The 24,145-nt window shown below is 38.9% G+C and overlaps 1 protein-coding gene across 1 annotated transcript in view; it reads left to right on the top strand.

Moving 5' to 3' along the window:
* The window catches only part of THEM4 (thioesterase superfamily member 4), a 39,613-nt gene that overhangs the window by 12,643 nt on the left and 2,825 nt on the right, over positions 1–24,145 (top strand). The window contains exons 3-5 of the mRNA XM_060030060.1: positions 14,531–14,687; positions 15,277–15,387; positions 22,653–22,777. Coding sequence (XP_059886043.1) covers positions 14,531–14,687; positions 15,277–15,387; positions 22,653–22,777 — 393 coding nt within the window. The remainder of the gene's footprint in view (positions 1–14,530; positions 14,688–15,276; positions 15,388–22,652; positions 22,778–24,145) is intronic.

The raw sequence follows: 24,145 nt of genomic DNA, 5'->3' as shown, positions 1-24,145 counted from the left end.
TTTTCAAGGTCCCAAAATACCTTGAGTTTTCTGTACCTGTTAGTGAGGTAGCCTTCCTAATTTATCTGATAAAGCTACTGGCAACCTGAGAGTTTCCAGTGTCTGGAGCGGACAGATAGCAAAGATAAATGTTTCAATCCTGCTTACAAAGGTATAATTTACCAAATTACTATAAGTCATAATTAGTTTGAGGGGAAGGTTTTCCTTACACCTGGAAAACACAGATTTAAACCAGTAATTTTTCAGATAGAAACCATAAAATTTACAACCATATTCACCAGTTCACTCAGTCCTGTGTAACTAATCCTTTTTGTTAACAGCCTTATGAAGCCATCAGGTTTCCCATTAGAATTCTTCAATTTCTTACCCAGTTCAGCATTATGGTCTGAAAGTCAGAAACTTGTATTTATCCAAAAGTCCTTTCTATAAGTTTTCTTGAAGAAGAAGCATTTTTGCAAAGGCATTAGAGTGAAACTGTAAGTGTCTATAATGACAGAAAACTTAAGGCACGTTTAAAATCTGATTACAATGCAATTAACAAAGAAACTTGGTTACTACTGTGACATACAACACTTTAAGATAATAACTAGAATTATGACTGATAACATTTTACCAGGACATATCAGAATTTTAGGAACTCCATATAATTTCTAGGATATCTTTATTAGTAACATTTACCATACAATATAACCTAAGAAGATTTATTACTCATTTGACATTACTTCCCATGTAATTTAACATACCAAATGAATCTAATTAGTTTAACATCTCTCTTTGGGATGTATCAGGGGCCCTTTGAAGCATCCCACAGTTAGCTAGAGGTCAAAAGGATGTCATTAAAATTTGATTTAGGAAGTTCTGTCAAAAAATATCAAAAAGGATTTAGAACACTCAGTCAGATAGGATCACAAGTCACTGTGAAACAATAGTTATTCACTTAGCCCAAGTAACAATAAAAGATTCCAAAGGCAAATACAGAACAGATCACTTATAAGGTAAAGAAACTTGAAATCTGTTATCAAAGGCATTTCAACATTATCAGAAATCTTGCCCTCTTGAGAGAGAAAAAACAAATTCAAGTTTTGCACCCGCTTACTTTTGAAATTCATTTACAGGACTTCCCTGGTGTGCAGTGGTTAAGAATCCGCCTGCCAATGCAGGGGACATGGGTTTGAGCCCTGGTCTGGGAAGATCCCACGTGCCTCGGAGCAACTAAGCCCATGCACCACAACTACTTAGCCTGCGCTCTAGAGCCCGCGAGCCACAACTACTGAGCCCACATGCCTAGAGCCCCCGTGCTCCACAACAAGAGAAGCCACCACAATGAGAAGCCTGCACACCACAACAAAGAGTAGCCCCACCCGCTGCAACTAGAGAAAGCCCACGTGCAGCAACAAAGACCCAACACGGCCAAAAATAAATGAACAAATAATAAAAATAAATAAATAACATTCATTTACTCAATTAAATTTATTTTAACCTTAGTCAATCCAGACCATGCACAAAACTCTTTTCTCAGGGTGCCCTTTCCACAAACCTTTTTATGACTTTCTGTATCCATCACTTTATTTCCCATTCAGAAACAGCCAGCTATAAGTCAGACCTACTTCCTTTTCCCTTAAAAAAATGCGATTCCATTCCTCATGACTTCTTTACTAGAAACATACATCCTACTTTCCTACTGTATACTGAAATGTTTCCTTTATTATTTCTATTAACTTTAGTTACATGTTTAAATTAGAATCCTCAGCTCTTAAAACCTTAATTTCTTTTGAAAACTAAGTAAGCAATTATGAACTGTCCTTTACATTAGCATTCTGTAGATTGGTGAACATAAATACCAGTGATACTTTCTAAAAACATTTGCTTTCTTTAGAGAATGTGGCACGAAACATATTCATTTATAATCCTAAATACCTTTTGTTTCTCTGTAAAAAGAAGCCAATGTTCAGTAATTAATGTTTCAGTATCTTATTTTATTTGGGAATGACCTAGCTATTCAATAAGCTTCCATCACTTAACTTAATTTAGCACAACTCTACAATTTCAAGTTACCAGAACCTGGAGAGACTATTTTAGATAGACATTTGTAAAGCATAATTATTCTTAATAGAGTTTATCTAAAAGCACCTATCTCATTTACATTTTCTTTCCTTAAAAGTTTCTTCACATCAAGCTCCTTTCCCTGCTGACATATTTGTAACAGATATAACAAGGTTTTATTTAGCTTATATTACACCTAGGTACAATAAAAGTATTACACTTAATGTTGATGACTCTAAAAACATGTCTGTATTAATTAGATCAACAAACTTAAAACATCAATACCAGATATTAATTTAATACTGAATATTTCCCAGTTCACATGAACCTGAAATTCATTTAGCTTAATTTCTCTTGTATTTAGAATTGTTTGATTTGTGCTTACTTTTTTTTAAATTTAATTTAATTTTATTTTTTATACATCAGGTTCTTATTAGTTATCCATTTTATACATATTAGGGTATATATGTCAATCCCAATCTCCCAGTTCATCCCACCACCACCTCCCCACCCCTGCCACTCTTCCACCTTGGTATCCATACGTTTGTTCTCTACATCTGTGTCTCAATTTCTGCCCTGCAAACCAGTTAATCTGTACCATTTTTCTAGGTTCCACATATATGTGTTAATATATGATATTTATTTTTCTCTTTATGACTTACTTCACTCTGTATGACAGTCCCTAGATCCATCCACATCTCTACAAATAACCCAATTTCATTCCTTTTTATGGCAGAGTAATATTCCATTGTATATATGTACCACATCTTTATCCACTTGTCTGTCAGTGGGCATTTAGGTTGCTTCCATGTCCTGGCTATTGTAAATAGTGCTGCAATGAACATTGGGGTGCATGTGTCTTTTTGAATTACGGTTTTCTCTGGGTATATGCCCAGTAGTGGGATTGCTGTGTCATTTGGTAATTCTATTTTTAGTTTTTTAAGGAACCTCCATACTGTTCTCCATAGTGGCTGTATCAATTTACATTCCCACCAACCGTGCAAGAGAATTCCCTTGTCTCCACACCCTCTCCAGCATTTGCTGTTTCTAGATTTTCTGATGATGCCCATTCTAACTGGTGTGAGGTGATACCTCATTGTAGTTTGGATTTGCATTTCTCTAATAATTAGTGATGTTGAGGAGCTTTTCATGTGCTTCTTGGCCATCTGTATGTCTTCTTTGGAGAAATGTCTTTAGGTCTTCTGCCCATTTCTTGATTGGGTTGTTTTTTTAATTTTGAGCTGCATGAGCTGTTTATATATTTTAGATATTAATCCTTTGTCTGTTGATTCATTTGCAAATATTTCTCCCATTCCGAGGGTTGTCTTTTCGTCTTGTTTGTGGTTTCCTTTGCTGTGCAAAAACTTTTAGGTTTCATTAGATCCCATTTGTTTATCTTTGTTTTTATTTCCATTATTCTAGGAGGTGGATCAAAAAAGATCTTGCCGTGATTTATGTCAAAGTGTTCTTCCTACGCTTTCCTCTAAGAGTTTTATAGTGTCCGGTCTTACATTTAGGTCTCTAATCCATTCTGAGTTTATTTCTGTGTATAGTGTTAAGGAGTGTTCTAATTTCATTCTTTTACATGTAGCTATCCAGTTTTCCCAGCACCACTTATTAAACACACTGTCTTTTCTCCATTGTATATCCTTGCCTCATTTGTCATAGATTAGTTGACCATAGGTGCATGGGTTTATCTCTGGGCTTTCTATCCTGTTCCATTGATCTATATTTCTGTTTTTGTGCTAGTACCATATTGTCTTGATTACTATAGCTTTGTAGTATAGTCTGAAGTCAGGGAGTCTGATTCCTCCAGCTCCATTTTTTTCCCTCAAGACTGCTTTGGCTGTTCGGGGTCTTTTGTGTCTCCATACAAAATTTAAGATTTTTTGTTCTAGTTCTGTAAAAAATGCCATTGGTAGTTTGATAGGGATTGCATTGAATCTGCAGATTGCTTTGGGTAGTATAGTCATTTTCACAATATTGATTCTTCCAATCCAAGAACATGGTATATCTCTCCATCTGTTTGTATCATCTTTAATTTCTTTCATCAGTGTCTTTTCTGCATACAGGTCTTTTGTCTCCCTTGGTAGGTTTATTCCTAGGTATTTTATTCTTTTTGTTGCAGTGGTAAATGGGAGTGTTTCCTTAATTTCTCTTTCAGATTTTTCATCATTAGTGTATAGGAATGCAAGACATTTCTGTGCATTAATTTTTTACTCTGCAACTTTACCAAATTCATTGATTAGCTCTAGTAGTTTTCTGGTGGCATCTTTAGGATTCTCTATGTATAGTATCATGTCATCTGCAAACAGTGACAGTTTTACTTCTTCTTTTCCAGTTTGTATTCCTTTTATTTCTTTTTCTTCTCTGATTGCCGTGACTAGGACTTCCAAAACTGTGTTGAATGATAGTGGTGAGAGTGGACATCCTTGTCTTGTTTCTGATCTTAGAGGAAATGCTTTCAGTTTTTCGCCATTGAGAATGATGTTTGCTGTGGGTTTGTCATATATGGCCTTTATTATGTTGAGGTAGGTTCCCTCTATGCCCACTTTCTGGAGAGTTTTTTCCTAAATGGGTGTTGAATTTTGTCAAAAGCTTTTTCTGCCTCTATTGAGATGATCATATGGTTTTTATTCTTCAGTTTGTTAATATGGTGTATCACATTTATTGATTTGCATATATTGAAGAATCCTTGCATCCCTGGGATAAATCCCACTTGATCATGGTGTATGATCCCTTTAATGTGTTGTTGGATTCTGTTTGCTACTATTTTGTTGAGGATTTTTCCATCTATATTCATCAGTGATATTGGTCTGTAATTTTTTTTCTTTGTAGTATCTTTGTCTGGTTCTGATATCAGGGTGATAGTGGCCTCATAGAATGAGTTTAGGAGTGTTCCTTCCTCTGCAGTTTTTTGGAAGAGTTTGAGAAGGATTGTTAGCTCTTCTCTAAATGTTTGATAGAATTCACCTGTGAAGCCATCTGGTCCTGGACTTTTGTTTGTTGGAAGATTTTTAATCACAGGTTCATTACTTGTGATTGGTCTGTTCATATTTTCTATTTCTTCCTGGTTCAGTCTTGGAAGGTTATACCTAAGAATTTGTCCATTTCTTCCACGTTGTCCACTTTATTGGCATAGAGTTGCTTGTAGTAGTCTCTTAGGATGCTTTGTATTTCTGCAGTGTCTGTTGTAACTTCTCCTTTTTCATTTCTAATTTTATTGATTTGAGTCCCCTCCCTCTTTTTCTTGATGAGTCTGGCTAATGGTTTATCAATTTTGTTTATCTTCTCAAAGAACCAGCTTTTAGTTTTATTGATCTTTGCTATTGTTTTCTTTGTTTCTATTTCATTTATTTCTGCTCTGATCTTTATGATTTCTTTCCTTCTACTAACTTTGGGTATTGTTTGTTCTTCTTTCTATAGTTCTTTTTGGTGTAAGATTAGATTGTTTATTTGAGATGTTTGTTGTTTCTTGTGGTAGGATTGTATTGTTATAAACTTCCCTCTTAGAACTGCTTTTGCTGCATCCCATAGGTTTTGGATCATCGTGTTTTCATTGTCATTTGTCTCTAGGTATTTTTTGATTTCCTCTTTGATTTCTTCAGTGATCTCTTGGTTATTTAGTAACGTATTGTTTAGCCTCCATGTGTTTGTGTTTTTTATGTTTTTATCCCTGTAATTGATTTCTAATCTCATAGCGTTGTGGTCAGAAAAGATGCTTGATATGATTTCAGTTTTCTTAAATTTACTGAGGCTTGATTTGTGACCCAAGATGTGATCTCTCCTGGAGAATGTTCCGTGCACACTTGAGAAGAAAGTGTAATCTGTTTTTGGATGGAAGTCCTATAAATATCAATTAAATCTATGTGGTCTATTGTGTCATTTAGAGCTTGTGTTTCCTTATTAATTTTCTGTCTGGAAGATCTGTCCATTGATGTAAGTGAGGTGTTAAAGTCCCCCACTATTATTGTGTTACTGTCGATTTCCTCTTTTATAGCTGTTAGCAGTTGCCTTATGTATTGAGGTGCCCCTATGTTGAGTGCATATATAATTGTTATATCTTCTTCTTGGTTTGATCCCTTGATCATGATGTAGTGCCCTTCCTTGTCTCTTGTAACATTCTTTATTTTAAAGTCTATTTTATCTGATATGAGTATTGCTACTCCAGCTTTCTTTTGATTTCCATTTGCATGAAATATCTTTTTCCATCCCCTCACTTTCAGTCTGTATGTGTCCCGAGGTCTGAAGTGGGTCTCTTATAGACAGCGTGTATATGGGTCTTGTTTTTGTATCCATTCAGCGAGCCTGTGTCTTTTGGTTGGAGCATTTAATCCATTCACATTTAAGGTAATTATCGATATGTATGTTCCTGTTACCATTTTCTTAATTGTTTTGGGTTTGTTTTTGTGGGTCCTTTTCTTGTCTTGTGTTCCCCACTTAAGAGAAGTTCCTTTAGCATTTGTTGTAGAGCTGGTTTGGTGGTGCTGAATTCTTTTAGCTTTTGTTTTGTCTGTAAGCTTTTGATTTCTCCATCGAATCTGAATGAGATCCTCGCCGGATAGAGTAATCTTGGTTGTCAGTTCTTCCCTTTCATCACTTTAAATATGTCATGCCACTCCCTTCTGGCTTGTAGAGTTTCTGCTGAGAAATCAGCTGTTAATCTTATGGGAGTTCCCTTGTATGTTATTTGTCGTTTTTCCCTTGCTGCTTTCAATAATTTTTCTTTGTTTTTAATTTTTGCCAATTTGATTACTATGTGTCTCGGCATGTTTCTCCTTGGGTTTATTCTGTATGGGACTCTCTGCACTTCCTGGACTTGGGTGGCTATTTCCTTTCCCATGTTAGGGAAGTTTTTGACTATAATCTGTTCAAATATTTTCTTGGGTCCTTTCTCTCTCTGTTCTCCTTCTGTGACCCCTATAATGTGAATGTTGTTGCATTTAATGTTGTCCCAGAGGTCTCTTAGGCTGTCTTCATTTCTTTTCATTCTTTTTTCTTTATTCTGCAGCAGTGAATTCCACCATTCTGTCTTCCAGGTCACTTATCCGTTCTTCTGCCTCAGTTATTCTGCTATTGATTCCTTCTAGTGTAGTTTTCATTTCAGTTATTGTATTGGTTATCTTTGTTTGTTTGTTCTTTAATTCTTCTAGGTCTTTGTCAAACATTTTTTGCATCTTCTTGATCTTTGCCTCCATTCTTTTTCCGAGGTCCTGGATCATCTTCACCATCATTATTCTGAATTCTTTTTCTGGAAGGTTGCCTATCTCCGCTTCATTTAGTTGTTTTTCTGGGGTTTTATCTTGTTCCTTCATCTGGTTCATAGCCCTCTGCCTTTTCATCTTGTCTATCTTTCTGTGAATGTCAGTGCTTACTTTTTCTTAAGCCAGTTAAGTAGAGGTCATTTACAAATTAACCTCAGCAGCATTATCCAAAGGGACACACATACTGAGACATACATATATCTAGAGAGACACAACGAGAGATCTATATAGCTTCATTTTCTAAACTTAGTCATGAATCAGATATCAAAATGTAAAACTCACTAGTTTATAACTAACAGTTGGAATAAGAAAGAATTTTAAAGGCTTTGTTCCCTGTATTTTCCTCAGATTCAGGACTTAGAGCTGGTCTATATAAGATCATTGTTCCTGAGAGCCCTAGTTTCAAGGCACAGGGAGAGAAAATCAAGTTCTCCTAGTAGGACTTGTTCCTCAGGGTCAGAATTCTGAAGAGATATGTTTCTGTTTTTTGAGGTTCTTTTTTTCCTTCAAGCTAGCTTTCTCTACTAGTTGGGAATTAAATGGGGGTTGGTTAACCTTCGACTGGCATTGTGTACTTAACTGGCACAATTGAAGGTTCATAATTTTCATAGATACCCCCTTTTCTTTCTTTTTAATGGTTTTAAAAAGTTGGTCTGATATAGTTTCAAGTAATTAATTGTTGGTTTCCTGAAAAGAAGTTACTCTATCATTTCCTCTTTTAGAAGCTTCTAGATACCAATCAAAGTAACCATTCCATTCAGTCTGTTTGATCTCATGACTGGCTTTTTTCTAACTGTGTGTGCAAAAATATTAATTTTAAAATATCAAAAGAACCCCAATTTGGTCATTTTAGGTTGAGATCTCCTTTGGTATATTTCCCCAATTAAGTAGGTATTTGCAAATATGAGTTTTGTACATACATAAACCTGCCTGGAGTGTTAGTCAGAGGCTGGCTTTCTGATGCCCCTTGTTTCTGTGTTTGAAACTGAATGTTCTATCTCCCATTTTAAGTTGAATTTGTCAGGGATAAAACTGACTAGTGAAATTGTGTGGTGGGCCAGTGTGCTGCTTGTGAGCTTAGCTCCTCTAGGCATCACCCCGGAGTTGTTTCAGCCCTCTTAACATGTCTCAGTTTCTCCCTTCAGTGGTCTAACGCCACCGCGGGTGCTCAGATCACTGAATGGCCAATTCTTATGCATGCCCCTGGATGAGGAGGCCTTTTAATTAATGAGTAGGTTTCCCTATGGGATCACTGCATGGCATGAGGACCCTGCCTCCACCACTCTCGTAAATTTCTCAGGCGACTGAGAAAACCAGAACAGGCTGGGAGGATTCTTGTGCCCTTTCTTCGGAGCAAAGCTCTCATGTAATATCTTCACTTTTATCTTGACAAATTCTATTAAGGCAGCTGAACTGAGGAAAAGCATCAGATCGGCCTCTTACCTAACTACTCAGTGCAGACCACTCAGTCTCCTACAACTGAGCAAACCCTGGTATCTTTCAACCAGCTCCCCCTCCACAGTATCTTTCAGCTGGGTGAGTATTCCCTGGTATCTTTCAACCGAGCCTCCCCCAGTATCTTTCAACTGGGTGGATATTTCCCTGGTATCTTTTAACCAGGGCCCCCACCCCATATCTTTCAACTGGGAGGAGGCAGGTACTTGCTACTCTACCAAATAAAACTCAGGATCATCAACCAACACGGGAGATCTGAGAACCAGGAGAGACTTACCCAAATTCATCTGGACTCTCCAAGGAGGCAGATGGGTGCAAGGGGCCTCTCTGCTGGTACCAAGGCTCCGGTTCCTCGTACAGTTTAGGCGAAGGAGAGAAGTCCACTCTGGGTCCCTTCGTGGTTGCCATAAAACTGTCAACTTGAAAAAAAGATGCACAACATGAGAGTTGCGAGTTAAGTTTTATTTTGGGCAAAATGAGGACTGCAACCCAGGAGACAGCATTTCAGATAGCTCTGAAAAACTGCTCCAAAGAGATAGGGGAGGAAGATAAGTATATATGTGATTTTGGTGGAGGGGGAATGCATGCAATCGAGCAAGTCTCTAGTGAAGGTTACTGCCAGTCACAAGGAGCAGACGTCACCGTGAAGGATTTTAGTGCTTTTCTAGATATGAGGAGATACAAGAATTGGGCTCATAAAATTGGCTCCTGAAAATATCTAACTATCTGAAGACCTTTTCTGCCAGTTTTTCCCAGAGCACAGGATGCCTCATTTCTGCTCTCCACGCTGAACTCCTTTCAGGGGGTGTCGAAAATCAGCAGCTGCAGCAGCACATGATTTAATCCTTGCAGAGGTAGATGGCAAGTGCCAATGGAAAATACCAATTCATAGTTGACATTTCATAAGGGCAGAGATTTTTGTATGTTTTATTCCCCACTATATCTCCAGTGCTTAGAACAGTACCTGATACATAGTAAGTGCCTTATACATATTTGTAGGACGAAGAAAGATAAGAAGGAAGGGAAGAAACACACACAAGGGAACCTGCTTAAGATGCTCTACTTGGTTTTTTTTTTACCTAAAATCTCTTCCCTCCTGTAATGAACACTCTAGTGATGAGAGACAAACCACTAAAAAAAAAAACAAAGTAGGTCAGATGGTGATACATGTTGTGAAAAAACTAAATGCACTTTAATAACAACAAAAAAAAGGAGATCCCTCATATAGGAATTGGGAGGAACAGTGGACTGCCTTCTTTTCTGCCTGTTGCTTTCTTTAAAAAAGAAAAAAGAAAAACCAGAAGTTTATTAGCACATATACCTCATGTATACCTGGGAGATGCCCAGGGAAAAGTGAGTAACTCCCCGAGGTAGCCTAAGCCACCAGTTTATTTTTTGTTATTAATTAATTAGTTAATTAATTTACTTTTGGCTGCGTTGTGTCTTTGTTGCTCACGCAGCCTTTCTCTAGTTGCAGCAAGCAGGGGCTACACTTCGTTGCAGTGCACGGGCTTCTCATTGCGGTGACTTCTCTCATTGTGGAGCATGGGCTCTAGGAGCACAGGCTTCAGTAGTTGCGGCACGTGGGCTCAGTAGTTGTGGCTCACAGATTCTAGAGCACAGGCTCAGTAGTTGTGGCACACGAGTTTAGTTGCTCTGCAACATGTGGGATCTTCCCGGACCAGGGATCGAACCCGTGTTCCCTGCATTGGCAGGCGGATTCTCAACCACTGTGCCACCGGGGAAGCCCAATGTTTTTTTTTTTTAATGACCTCAAGTAGGCCCTTAACATTGCCTGACAATCATATTTCATTTTTCCCTCGTCTACTCACTCTCCTGCTCTCCTAGATGACTATTTCCTACCTTCTTTTTCTGAAGCCTCACTCTCAGCTGACCTTGCCTCCTGTTTCACAGAAAACAAAAGCAATCAGAAGAGAATTTCCAAGCAACCCCTACCTCATTTACCCTCTTCCCTGCGTCTGTGCCCGATGTTCTGCTTTTTCCTGTTATGAATGAACTGACCGTACTCTTATGAGAGGCCAAGCCTTCTATTGGTGCACTGTATTCTATCCCTTTGGCCTACTTAAGGATATCCCTCTCTGCTAGATCTTTCTCATCAGTGTACAGACATGCCACAACTGGGTTTCTCTCTCCCTGGTCTCTCTTAAACCTCTCCAAGCAGACTCTCACTCCCACCACTCCATCAAAACTACTGTCACCAGTGACCTTCATGTCCCTAACCAATGACCTTGCTCAGCTTTTGGCACAGCTGATAACTCCTTTCTCCTTGAACTTGGCTTCCAGGACATCACAGTCTTCTACTTCACTGGTTCTTCCTTTTTAGTTTCTTTCGCCAGTTCCTCCTTGTCCTCAAACAATGTTAGGGTGCCCCATGTCTCAATCCTTAGTACTCCTTGCTTCACTAAACTCTCTTGGTAATCTCGTTCAGTCACACGCCTTTAGAGGCCATCCAAAAGCTGACAACTTAACTAATTTCATGGTTGAAATATAGTGAGTGGGTTCAAATTCTGGTTCTACAACTTAAAGCTGTGTGACCTTGAGCAAGTTACTTTACCTTTTTTTGCCTCAGTTTCCTCATGGTATTTGCTGAATACTTCAATATTTGCTGAAGAAATGAATGAAACAGGGGCTTCCCTGGTGACGCAGTGGTTGGGAATCCGCCTGCTGGTGCAGGGGATGGGTTCAGTCCCTGGTCCAGGAAGATCCCACATGCCACAGAGCAACTAGGCCCTTGCGCCACAACTGCTGAAGTTCACATGCTCTAGGACCCTCAAACCACAACTACTGAGCCCAAGCACCACAACTACTGAGCCCATGTGCTGCAGCTACTGAAGCTCACGCACCTAGAGCCCATGCCCTGCAACAAGAGCAGCCACCGAAATGAGAAATCCACACACCTCAACAAAGAGTAGCCCCTGCTCACCGCAACTAGAGAAAGCCCGTGTGGCAATGAAGACCCAACACAGCCAAAGAAATGAATGAAACAAAAATAAAACTACCTTAACCAAGAAAAATGGTAGAGTTCATAAGTTTCTTTATAGAACCACCAATATAGAGAGAAATAAGAATTAACTCTGTTTTACAAATGAAGGGCGAAATTAGTAATTTGTGTTACTAATTCCATTCTAACTATTTATCATATCACAAAATTAATTGAATGTCCTTAACCCAGTGCAATCTGGCTTCTACTCTAATAGCTCTACTGAAATTTCTTCACTTAAGCCACTAGCGACCTAATTGCCATATTTTGTGAGCATTTTTCAGCCCTTACTGTGCTGGACCTAACTGTTAATCTCATTCTCCTTGAAATGTTTTGTCTCTTGGCTTTCACAAATCTCTGACCAATTTTCCCTTTCTCCTTCTACCCACTCCTTAAATGTCAGTAGTTTCCAGGGTTCAGTTCCCACGTTTCTGCTCATCCCTTCATCCAAACTAACTATCGTCTCTTGTCGGAAACTTGACCCTCTCAGAAGAGGGAGGAGTTTGAGGTCCTCCTTGCTACCCATACTTGCTTTCAAATTATTATTTCCCCTCCTTCTTAGAAAACCCCCATTCCTTTTGAGGTTTATACCATCTCACTTTTTCCGACTTTATCACCCTCAACTTCCCCTTCTTGTAGCTATCATCTACCAACATTTCCCTATATGCTGAGTATTTCAGCACCTGGTTAACTGTTTTCCTCTCTACCCAACTCTATTCACCATTCTCAGCAACCCACCGTCCACACCATGGCTCCTCAGTTTATTTACCTTCTCATCACCTATGACCTTTCTTTTGCACAGCCCCAGCAATGCACTCCTGAGGACATCTTGAGCCTTATCATCTTCAGAAAGTGCACAACCTCGAAATCCACACATTTAGACATCCTTTTTCTGACCACAACCTTTTTCCTTCCAGCTTACTTGTTCAAAGGCCCCACAGAAAAAATTCTTTGGCCTCATTAACACCTTCAGTTCATTGAGTCCTCTACTTTCTCATTGTCCCCATAGCCTTCTTTTATCTGAACTTCTGTAGCGTACTTATCTAGGAAAACCCCAGCCCTGGATGAATCTAAACATCTGCCATCTCTTATTTGCACAGGCCCTCACGTAGCTGAACATAACTGGAGAAAATCACCCCACAAGCAGAAAAGTTGGGTGATTGTGATTTTATAGTGTTTCAGTGATCTTCTCACTCACCTTTCTTATCCCTCTCCTTTCGTCCAGCTAGCAGAGTGATTCAAAATTCAGATCTGATCATGTTACTCCTCTGCTACCTTCAGTGTTATCACATGTCTTAAAAGATCAGTTCCTCTCAGATTTTAACATGGATTTGAAGCACCTGGTAATCTTGTTAAAATGTAGGTTCAGCTTCAGTAGGTCAGGGGTAGAGCCCAATATTCTGCATTTCTAACAGACTTCCCCCATCATCTTTATTTTTCCCATTTTTATGAGGTAACCTCAAGGTTTAGTAATCTAAACCAGAACTTTTGAACTCCTAGCTAAAAAATTAGAAGGGTTTGATGCCTATCTTATCCTGAAGTCCCAGAGTGTTAGAGTTGGAACAGATCTTATAGGTCATTTAGGTTCATCTCCTCACTGTATGGATAAAGTATGGAGAAGGGAGCAAATTCTAGGCCAAAGCTAAGTCATGAAAAATTTCCCACCTTCCAAAACAAGGTTCTTTTCTACTGTACCACAAGACTGATTCTCAATTTTAAGTTTCTTTGTCTGGCCTTCCAAATCATTCAGTTTCTCAACCACTGCTAGAGCACATATAGTATGTGCCTATCTGTCAGTTGTTGAGCACACAAAGTCCAAGAGACAGGGTGCCTGCCCCCAGATGCTCAAGGCCTAAATAATATCCTCCCTTGTCCTCCCCACTTCTCCCAGATCTTCTCATCTCATATCCTTTTCCAAGTTTGTAAATGTAAATTTGGTATCAATAAAAGAATCACCGTTATACATGGCAAATCATGATGAGCTGTGAAAGAAAGCTAAGAGTTTGGGGAATTAAATCTTAAAACGGGTATTAAAGGACAAACATGCCCTTCCCTCAGCAGTAGCTTTCAGTCTTTATTTTGAAGTTACCTACATTTTGACTCACTACCCAGAACACACAACTTGTGCACAGTTGTATAATTGAAAAAAACATATCTAAATAAGCACACTGGTACTTATCCAGGATATATGTGAAGCATTCATTTTCTTTTTAAAGTCTGCCTACAACCCACTAATTTGATTTCATGAGCCCTAATGGTTCTAACCCTGAGTTGGAGACTCAGGAGTCATAATCACATTGAATACTGGACTGACCTGCCTCTGTTTCTGATTCAGTATGATAACTATCTTCTGCTCAGGCTAAACTCACGTCTGCAAGGAAAACCTCTCTACTGTTACATTACTCACTTTCTTTAAATTTCATTTAAATCACACTTATTCTAAGAAGGATTTCTGTCTATACCTTACTATTTTATTCCATATACCCTTTGTATTTATGTACTATATTTCATGATTGCCATGTGTTAGTACTTTGTTTTGATTTCATTTATTTTTACTATGTTCCCAGTTAGACTAATTCCACTGGAGCAAAGATCCTGTATTCTGTTTCTTTGGGACCCTCCCAGCCCCTTCAGTTTTGCACCTGGTTGGCATTTTAATCACTCATCCATTGACCTGTGATTCTTGCAGGGTACAGATATTTGTCTCTGTCATGGTATTTTTCTCATACCTGTTTCTCATGTGCCCATCCACTTCATTTGCTTACAGACTCAAAGCTTGTGAAAGAACAACTGTCACAGGCCCAGCTCTTCACCAGAGGCTATGAGGATGGCCTGGGCTTTGAATATGTGATATTCTATAATGATGATGAGAAAAGGACAGTTTGCTTGTTTCAAGGAGGTCCTTATCTGCAAGGGGTACCTGGGTAAGAATGATAGCCTAGAAATGTGGATCTAAGAGGTTGTTATCTTATAGTATCGCCCTGTATCCATGGACTACAATGAAGACATTAAAGTGGTAATGTAGATTTATGTTTATTGATACGGATAGATGTTTACTGTAAATTATTAAATGACAGAAGTATAGGACATAGGGCAAAAGAGTATAATTTTAGAGAGTATCATTAACATGTTAATATTGGTTTGTCACTAGATAGCCTTATAATTTTTAATTTCTTTTTCTTCTGTTTATCTTCATTTCCTAAATTTTTAAACAATGATGTGTATAGTTAGTTTAATAAAAACATAATATAAATTTTCTAAATTGGATTTTAGCTTTTTGCTTGCTTGTGACCTGGTTATCATTAGGTCCTGGCTTTGTTACAAATACTACAGTGTTATGCTATGAACAAAATGAAGGTGAGAACATGGATATAATTTGACATTCAGTACATTGAACATGAATTAAGTGGAACTTTCAGAAGTAGATTATATGGGAGGCTTGGATAATTTTTCTCTCTTAAGGGGCTGTTTTCAGAACTTGTGAACACATTTCTCTTTTCCTCTTGTAACTAGATTCCTTCATGGAGGTGCCATTGCAACAATGATTGATGCTACTGTTGGTATGTGTGCAGCTATACCTGGGGGAATTGTCATGACTGCCAATCTCAACATCAATTTTAAAAGGTAAAGTCATGGGTATTCTTTGCTTCTTAGATGTCGTAAGTCAGGTTCCCCAGCAGCAGACACTGAGAAAAGGATTTCTATGCAAGAAAGGAAGTACTCCCAGAGGAAACTATCTAGGGTGTAGGAGAAGAAGGACAAGGAAGGGGAAGAAGCCACCCAAGGTTAGGCGCTCAGTCCTGCAAAGGGTAGCTTCAGCCTGATCATGTAAGGAACTCTGGAGTGAAATGTGTGCCTCAGTATTTTCCCTACCTCAGGCAAGGGAGCTGGAGTCCTCATATTCTCTCACACGTTCGTCATAGGATAAGGGCTATCCTGGGGACTATAAATTCCCAGGTACTTCTTGCTCACTGTGTTTGAGCAAAGCAGGCTGTAAGAAAAATATCCAAAAAACAAAGGTGAAAAAAGGATTGAAGGGGATCTGAGTGAAGCACCAACATCCACTACATAACAAAACGTAAGTTTTACATAACTTCGCACAAAGAAGTAAAAGGGCAGCAAGAAAAGTTTGGTATCCGTCAGAAACAAAGCTCAGCATGAGCTTATTTAATTCTTCAATTATGCAGCTATATCTCTAAGTCAAATAGTATGGATACTGGCATAGGCACAGAGAAAGAGAGCAATAGGGCAGAACAGAGTTTCAGAACAGAGTTCAGTAGAGATCTCCAAACGAGGTTCTGTGGGTTATTATTTCACACAGTAGGAGGCATGTAGGAACATCTCCATTTTATACCCGAGAGTTGTATGGCTTATGTGGCAGTCATCAGGGAGCCATGCTTCATAGATTATGGGTTTACTTATTGAATATTTTAAGTAATCCTTAGCCAGGCATATCCTACTCAGGGCTACTATCCTACTCTATAGAAAAGGCCTCTTCCCCCTAGCAAATATCATTAGTTTATTTCAGGGGTCATCACAGCTTTTTCTATAAATGTTTTATGCTTTGCAGGCCATACAGTTTCTGGCACAACTAGTCAACTCGCCACTGTAGCACAAAAGCAGCCACAGACAATATATAAATAAATGGGTATAGCTGTGTTCCAGTAAAATTTGATTTACAAAACATGGTCTATTTACCTGCAGGCCCAGTGAGAAAAAATTAGACAGGGTCATTTGCCTCCTTTTTTTCCCCAGGAATGTTTCTCTTTGCTCCCCACCACACACACACACACACACACACACACACACAGTGAATAAATTGGAGGCCAGCTGCTTTAACTTCCTCCTCCCCAGCTGCCAATATTAGTAACTTCAAAATAAAAATGACTTAAGATAGAAATTTATCATGTGAAAGAAATCTAGTATGGCAGCTCCCTGGTTCCTAGAGATGCAGGCTCTTTGTAACTCATCTTTTTACAGTCCAGAGTGGCAGCAAGAGCCATCATCACATGTCCTACACAGCAGGATTGAGGAAGGGGGGGAAGAGCTGTCTTCTCTCTTTCAAAGAGACTTCCTGGAAGTACTACACAGCACACCCATTTAATCTCATTAGCATTAAGGGAGATTGGGAAAGTGGTCCCTTAACTGCTATCACTATCACCTCAAATAAATTCATTGTCAGCAGCTAACACAACCACAGACATATTAATAAATCCATGCTTATAAATAATACAACATAAATTATTTTAAATACTAAGGCATTAATTAAAAACATAATCAGATTTAACTAATTCAGTAAAGAAAATAACAAGCCTAGTATGGTAGTTTTTTCTAAGCAGAATTATCTCAGTGATTACAAAACTTATTATTTCAGCTACACTTAGCCTATTAAATTTTTTTCATTCTGGGTTTGATTAATTTCTTCAGGCTGTCAATACCTATATCTTCCTGAGGTTGGAATAACTCATTCTTATAAACTCCCCAGGCTTATGGCAATTGTGTCAGACTGTAAAGAAACCAACTCATATCAGCGAAATTTGTAGGTTCTAATCCGTCAACCTGGTGATTCTTGATATGACAGGATTTTGCCTTTGAAGATGATTGGAACATGAGCCTGAATTCATGAGGCTGAGCTCCTCTTGGAGTTGAGGATTCCTTGCTGTGTCGGGGGACTTTCCAAATCTACACCTGTCCTTACAACCTAGTACTTCCCCTTATTTAGTATCTAAATCTACTTGTCTTAGTCATATTTATTCTGCCTTGGTTTACTGATTACCTACAATTAAATGCATCTCATTTAATTGGCAGAGGTAACATCTCTCAGGAGATAGGACAAGTGTCTATGTAGTTTTCTTTCAGGGATATTCAACTGGGCAAGACATTCACCTTCTTTCTAGCTGTTTCTTTTCTGTAATCAGTCCTTTCTGTTAGGGGAATAATTCTTGCATTTTGTTAAGGGAATAATTCTTGAATTTTCCAGAATTGTTTGGCTTTCTCACAGTTCTCTGCCTATTGGTGTGGAGGAGGGGATTATTGGGGGTTCTTATGGAGATTATGCAGGACTTTGAACACCCAAATGGCATACATCCATGGATGTAAATCCACTGAATGTGCATAAATATTCTTTTCACCTGTCAGCTCACCTGCACCTCACACACTTTGGGGGAACATAAGAGGTAACAGTCCTGATGCAGATGCTAAGGGCTGTACAAGTCTTTGCCTTGTTCATGCAGACTCTCAAGCCTTTTTGACAAACACGTGAAAGACTCCTTGATGAACATAGGTATCCTCTACATACCTCTACCCACACTTTACAGCTAAGAAAACTATTGGTTTGCTTATGCCATGGTGTGTGTAAGCATAATTCTTTGAATACAGCCTCCCCAAACCTTACCTGTACACACCCCTTACTCTGTGTCTACCATTTCCTACTTCTACAGAGTAAAATACATATAAGACAGATACATACTTCATAGAAGAAACACTTGTCAATACTCTTCTCTATGTGTAAACTGTTTAAAAAATTAAACTTATCCTATCATAGTTGTCCTTGAATTATAGCTATGGTTTTATACTCCTTGAGCTAGCTTTTCCTTTTTTTGAGAATCATTAGGAACTTTCCATAATGTAGTTAACTACAATTATCACCCTCTTTTCTATGCTTATGTTACATTTGGCCGATAGAAGTCTCTTTAGACTGACTCCTTGTGCTATCTGACTCCTTGTGCTAGCTTTTAAGTACTCTTGTCTCCTGAGAGACAGTATAATCACTAGTTAAGAGGACAGACATTGGAACAGGTTCAAATGCCCATTTTGCCACTTATTAGCTGTGTGACCTTCAACAAGTTACTTAACCTCTCTGTGCTTCAATGTCCTCATCTTTAAAAAGAGGATAATAATACCTTCCTCATAGGGTCATTGTGAGCAATAAATGAATTAACCCATGCAAAGCATCTAGGACAGACTCTGGCCCCATAACAAGTACTCAGTAAGTGTTAGCTGCTTGTTATTTTTATCATTAACATTGTTGTTATTATCATTACTTTTACTTCTAACAACAGTAAGGTTCATCTGTGCCAAGACATAGAATAGCTAGTTTACAAAGATCCCTGATTCCTTTTAATGGAGAATAGTGCTAAAGACCAGAAAAATATTAGATTGTTCCACATGTATTCTCATGGTGGGCAGGATGACCTTTCTGCTAGGCTATTACAGTGTCAGAGCTGGAAAGTTATTAATGTTTAATAAGGTCATGAGTTCACTCTGATACTTTAGATTTAACATCTTTCATGCCTTATATTTTTAAAATATTTTTTAAATTTCTAGCTATAGTTAAAAAAAGGCATAACATAAAATTTAGTGTCCTAACCTTTTTTAAATGTACAGTTCAGTAGTATTAAGTATATTTACACTGTTGTGAAACAGATCTCCAGAACTTTTTCATCTTGCAAAACTGCAACTCTATACCCATTAAACAATAATTTCCCATATCCCCCTTCCCTCAGCCCCTGACAGCCATAATTCTACTTTCTGTTTCTGTGAATCTGACTACTGTTGTTACATCATATAAGTGGAATCATACAGTATTTGTCTTTTTATGACTGGCTTATTTCACTTAGCATAATGTCTTCAAGATTCATCCATGTTGTAGCATATAACAGGATATCCTTCCTTTGTAAGGCTGAATAATATTCCATTGTATGTATATACCACATTTTGTTTATTCTTTCATTTGTTGATGGATATTTGGGTTGCTACCACCTCTTGGCTATTGTGAATAATGCTATAATGAACATGGGTGTGCAGATCTCTGTGAGGTCTTGCTTTCAGTTCTTTTGGATGTATACCCAGAGTGGGATTGTTAGATTACATGGTAATTCTACTTTTAATTTTTTGAGGAACTACTATACTGTTTTCCATAGCTGCTGCACCACTTTACAGTCCCACCAGCGATGCATAAGGGTTCCAGTTTCTCCACATCTTCACCACGACTTGTTATTTGGGTTTTGTTTTATTTTTTAATAGTAGCCAATGTAATAGATGTGAGGTGATAGCTCACTGTGCTTTGATTTGCATTTTTTGAATGATTAGTGACATTGAGCATCTTTTCGTATGCTTGTTGGCCATTTGTATATCATCTTTGGAGAAATGTCTATTCAAGTCCTTCACTTGAAGAAGCATTTTTTAAATCAGGTTTTTGTGAGTTTTTTTGTTGTTGAATTGTAGGAGTTCTTTATATATTCTGGATATTAACCCCTTATCAGATATATGATTTGCAACCGATTTTTTAGGTTGCTGTTTTACTCTGTTGATTGTGTCCTTTGATGCACAGAAGTTTTTAAGTTTGATGTAGTCCCATTTGTCTATTTTTTTTATTTTGTTGTCTGTACCTTTGGTGTCATATCCAAGAAATCATTGCCAAACCCAATGTCATGAAGCTTTTCCCCAATGGAGGTCTTCAGTCCATTTCACATTATTTTTTGTATATGGTTTAAGGTAAGGGTCCAACATCATTCTTCTACATGTGGATATCCAGTTTTCCCAGCACCACTTGAAGAGACTGTCCTTTCCCCATTGAGTGGTATTGGTCACTTGTAGAAATTCATTTGACCATATATGAGAGGGTTTATTTCTACGCTGTCTGTTCTATTCCGTTAATCTATATGTCTGTCTTTATGCCAGTACCACACTGTCTTGATTATTGTAGTTTTGTAATATGTTTTGAAATCAAGATGTGTGGGACTTCCAACTTTTTTCTTCTTTTTCAAGATTGCTTTGGCTATTCAGGGTCCCTTGAGATTCATGTGAACTTTAGAAAATTATACTCTATAAACAGTTATTATATTATTTTGTATTTTTCCTTTCTCTTATTATTCAAGGAATTTTTCATTGTAAGGGATAGATCTTTTTTTTTTAATGTATCGGTGGTGGTGGTAATGTTTTTAATATTTATTTTTATTTATTTTTTTATTTATTTATTTTTTGCAGTACGCAGGCCTCTCACTGTTGTGGCCTCTCCCATTGCGGAGCACAGGCTCCGGACACACAGGCTCAGTGGCCATGGCTCACGGGCCCAGCTGCTCCACGGCATGTGGGATCTTCCCGGACCTGGGCACGAACCCATGTCCCCTGCATTGGCAGGCGGACTCTCAACCACTGTGCCACCAGGGGAGCCCTTTAATATTTATTTTATTTATTTATTTATTTTATTTTTGGCTGTAGGTCTTAGTTGCAGCACATGGGATCTTTGTTGCGGCATGTGGGATCTTTCGTTGCAGCACGCAGGCTCTCTAGTTGAGGCACGTGGGCTCAGTAGTTGTGGCACGCAGACTTAGTTGCCCCACAGCATGTGGGATCTTAGTTCCCCAACCGGGGATCAAACCTGTGTCCCCTGCGTTGGAAGGCAGATTCTTAACCACTGGACCACCAGGGAGGTTCCAGAGATAGATCTCTTAATTCACAATAGCTTAAGGAAAAAAGGAACATATTGGCTTACATGGTTGAGAAGACAGTTATGGCTGGGTGCAGGTATTCAAGGATGCCATTAGGAATCTGTGCCTGTGTCTCAGCCACACTTTTCCTTTAGGTCTTCTTCATCCTCGGGTAGCCTTTCCCAATGTAGTGCTACAGCTACCAGGCAGGCTTGTATCTTGCAAACCTAGCAACTCCAGCAGAAAAAGAACCCAGCCCCAAGGGCTGCAGCACAAGCTCCAGGATTGACAGTTTCAACCCATGCCCACCTGCACAACCAGTCACTGGGGGGGCGGGGGGGGCGGGGGGCATGGGGGGTAAGAATCAGCTGTCAACTCTAGTTAACCTACATGGGCTGAAAATTGAGGTGATTCCCCAAAGAAAGGGGAAGGTAGGTGTGTGAATGAGAGAGTGTGGTGAGGGGTAGGACAGATGGATAAATGAAAGACCAACGTTAGTAGGAAAGGGAGATGCTGAGCAGGCAAGAACACCTAATGTCCCCCGGGTCTTAGCAAATCCTGGATTGGCAAAGCTCAGTTGTTCCATCGAGAAGTTCAGGAAAATCTACTGGGAGCAAAAACTGGACAGAGGGGTAATCAGAGTGTTAATTTCCTTTCCACATGGAGTAGTTCCTTCACCCACATGATGGTACTATAGGAACATAAAACACATCTCCCTACTCTACATTATGTTTCTACCAACTAAAATTATACCTTTAAAGAGATACCTTTTTCATTATAGTACTATATCTCTAAGATTCCCAGAGGTGACTGTAACCACTAGATACATATAGCTATATAAATTTAAATTTGAATTAATAGAAATTAAATAAATGTAAAGATTCGGTTTCTCATTCACAATAACCACATTTTGAGTGCTCAGTAGCCATCTGTGGCTACCATATTGGACAGCTCAGCTGTGGAGCATTTCTGTCATCACAAAGTTCTGTTGGACAGCACTGAATTAGCACATTAAGCTGTTACCAGGAGTTTGTTATTCAGTGTCTTTCTAGTGACAGTTACTCTAAAGGGGATTGGGTGAGAAATTGTCAGAGATTGACAGAGAAAATGAGAGAAGCTGACTGGGACCATCCCATGGTCCTATTTTCATTTCTTTAAAGGATTTCAGCTCCCTTCAGATGGGACAGCCTCTGCCATCGCAGAGCTGGAATCATCTGGTGATTTCTTTGAACCTAACCCACAACAGCAGTCTCTGGACTGGGTGCCCAGGAGCCACCTGAGAGCAATGGTGCTTGGGAGGAAGGGGGTGTGAGCAACTGGTGGTGTCAGCATTTTATCTAAAACAGCACCCACTGATACCAGGTATCATAAATTTCCACCCCTGTCATGCACCTGATCATCTCTCAATGCTACATAAATCTGATAAAAGCTGGATTTTTTCTTTTTTTTTTTCTGCAGACCTATCCCCCTCTGTTCTGTTGTTGTGATAAATAGCCAACTTGATAAAATTGAGGGGAGGAAATTCTTTCTTTCTTGTACTGTTCGAAGTGTTGATGAGAAGATCCTGTACTCAGAGGCAACAGGTAAGGAGCTGCCACTTTCTATTTTAGGTTTGGTTTAATTTATTTTGGGTTTTTTTTGTTTTGGGGGGTTTTCGTTTTGTTTTGGTTTGGTTTTATAACCCATACATGCCAAGAAATTCTTAATTCCCTGCGTGCAAAGAACAAGTTAAAGGTATTCTTACTCATTGCTGGTAGAGAGCTGGTATATCTCTCAAAGTTATAGTCATGTACCTTTTGACCCATTTTCAGGATTTTATCCCATAGGTATACTAACATGTGTGCAACGTTACAATGTGTAAGGTTGCTGGTAGAGAGCTGGTATATCTCTCAAAGTTATAGTCATGTACCTTTTGACCCATTTTCAGGATTTTATCCCATAGGTATACTAACGTGTGCAACATTACAATGTGTAAGGTTGCTGGTAGAGAGCTGTTATATCTCTCAAAATTATAGTCATGTACCTTTTGACCCATTTTCAGGATTTTATCCCATAGGTATACTAACGTGTGCAACATTACAATGTGTAAGGTTGCTGGTAGAGAGCTGGTATATCTCTCAAATTTATAGTCATGTACCTTTTGACCCATTTTCAGGATTTTATCCCATAGGTATACTAACATGTGTGCAACGTTACAATGTGTAAGGTTGCTCTAGGGTTCCAGTAGTTGTGCTACTCATGCAATGTTATTTGCACTAGCAAAAGATTGGCAAAACATAAATATCTATCAATAGGAGACCAGGTAAAGAGACTACAGTTCATCCATAAACTATCTTGTGTGTGCCATAAAAACTATTGTGGAATATTGTGGTGCCATAAATAAGAATAAGGAAACTCCTTTTTGTATGATATGCAGCTATATGTCATTACTATGTATTGAGTGAAAAACAGGCTACAGGACAGTGAGTGTGTTTATGTTATCATCAGTGTAGAAAAGGTAGAGAGGTTCTTCCCATTCTCTTGCCTTTTTCTTCTTCCTTCCATTTCACCCCTTCCTTCCTTCCTTCCTAAATATTTCTAAAGCTATTAGATAGAGTCGGGCATGGTGGGCTGGGGGATAAGGGGGAAGCCACAGGGAGGGGTGGCTACAGCAGCCCATCGCTGTCTGGGAGCCTGAGTGGAGTGGAGGGTGTCTGCACAGGGGAGTGGCCCAGCACAGGATGTCAGAGCCCAACTATGGGAAGGAAGGAGTCCCCATGGGGAGCAGCGTGGGTGTCAGAGCCCACAGGGAGAGGGTGGCGTCTGCACAGGCTGGCAGCCGTGACGGGAGCTAGGTTTCTCACATCAGAGGAGTTCCAGATATGGAAAAAGAGTTAACAAGAATGAGCACTGTTGTGTTGGATTGGAGTTGGAGATACTAGACATGGATATTTTCTCAGTCTTTTGCTCTT

Source organism: Delphinus delphis, chromosome 1 (assembly GCF_949987515.2).
Source record: "Delphinus delphis chromosome 1, mDelDel1.2, whole genome shotgun sequence".
In the NCBI taxonomy this organism is placed as follows: Eukaryota; Metazoa; Chordata; class Mammalia; order Artiodactyla; family Delphinidae; genus Delphinus; species Delphinus delphis.
This window is presented reverse-complemented; position numbering and strand designations above follow the sequence as displayed.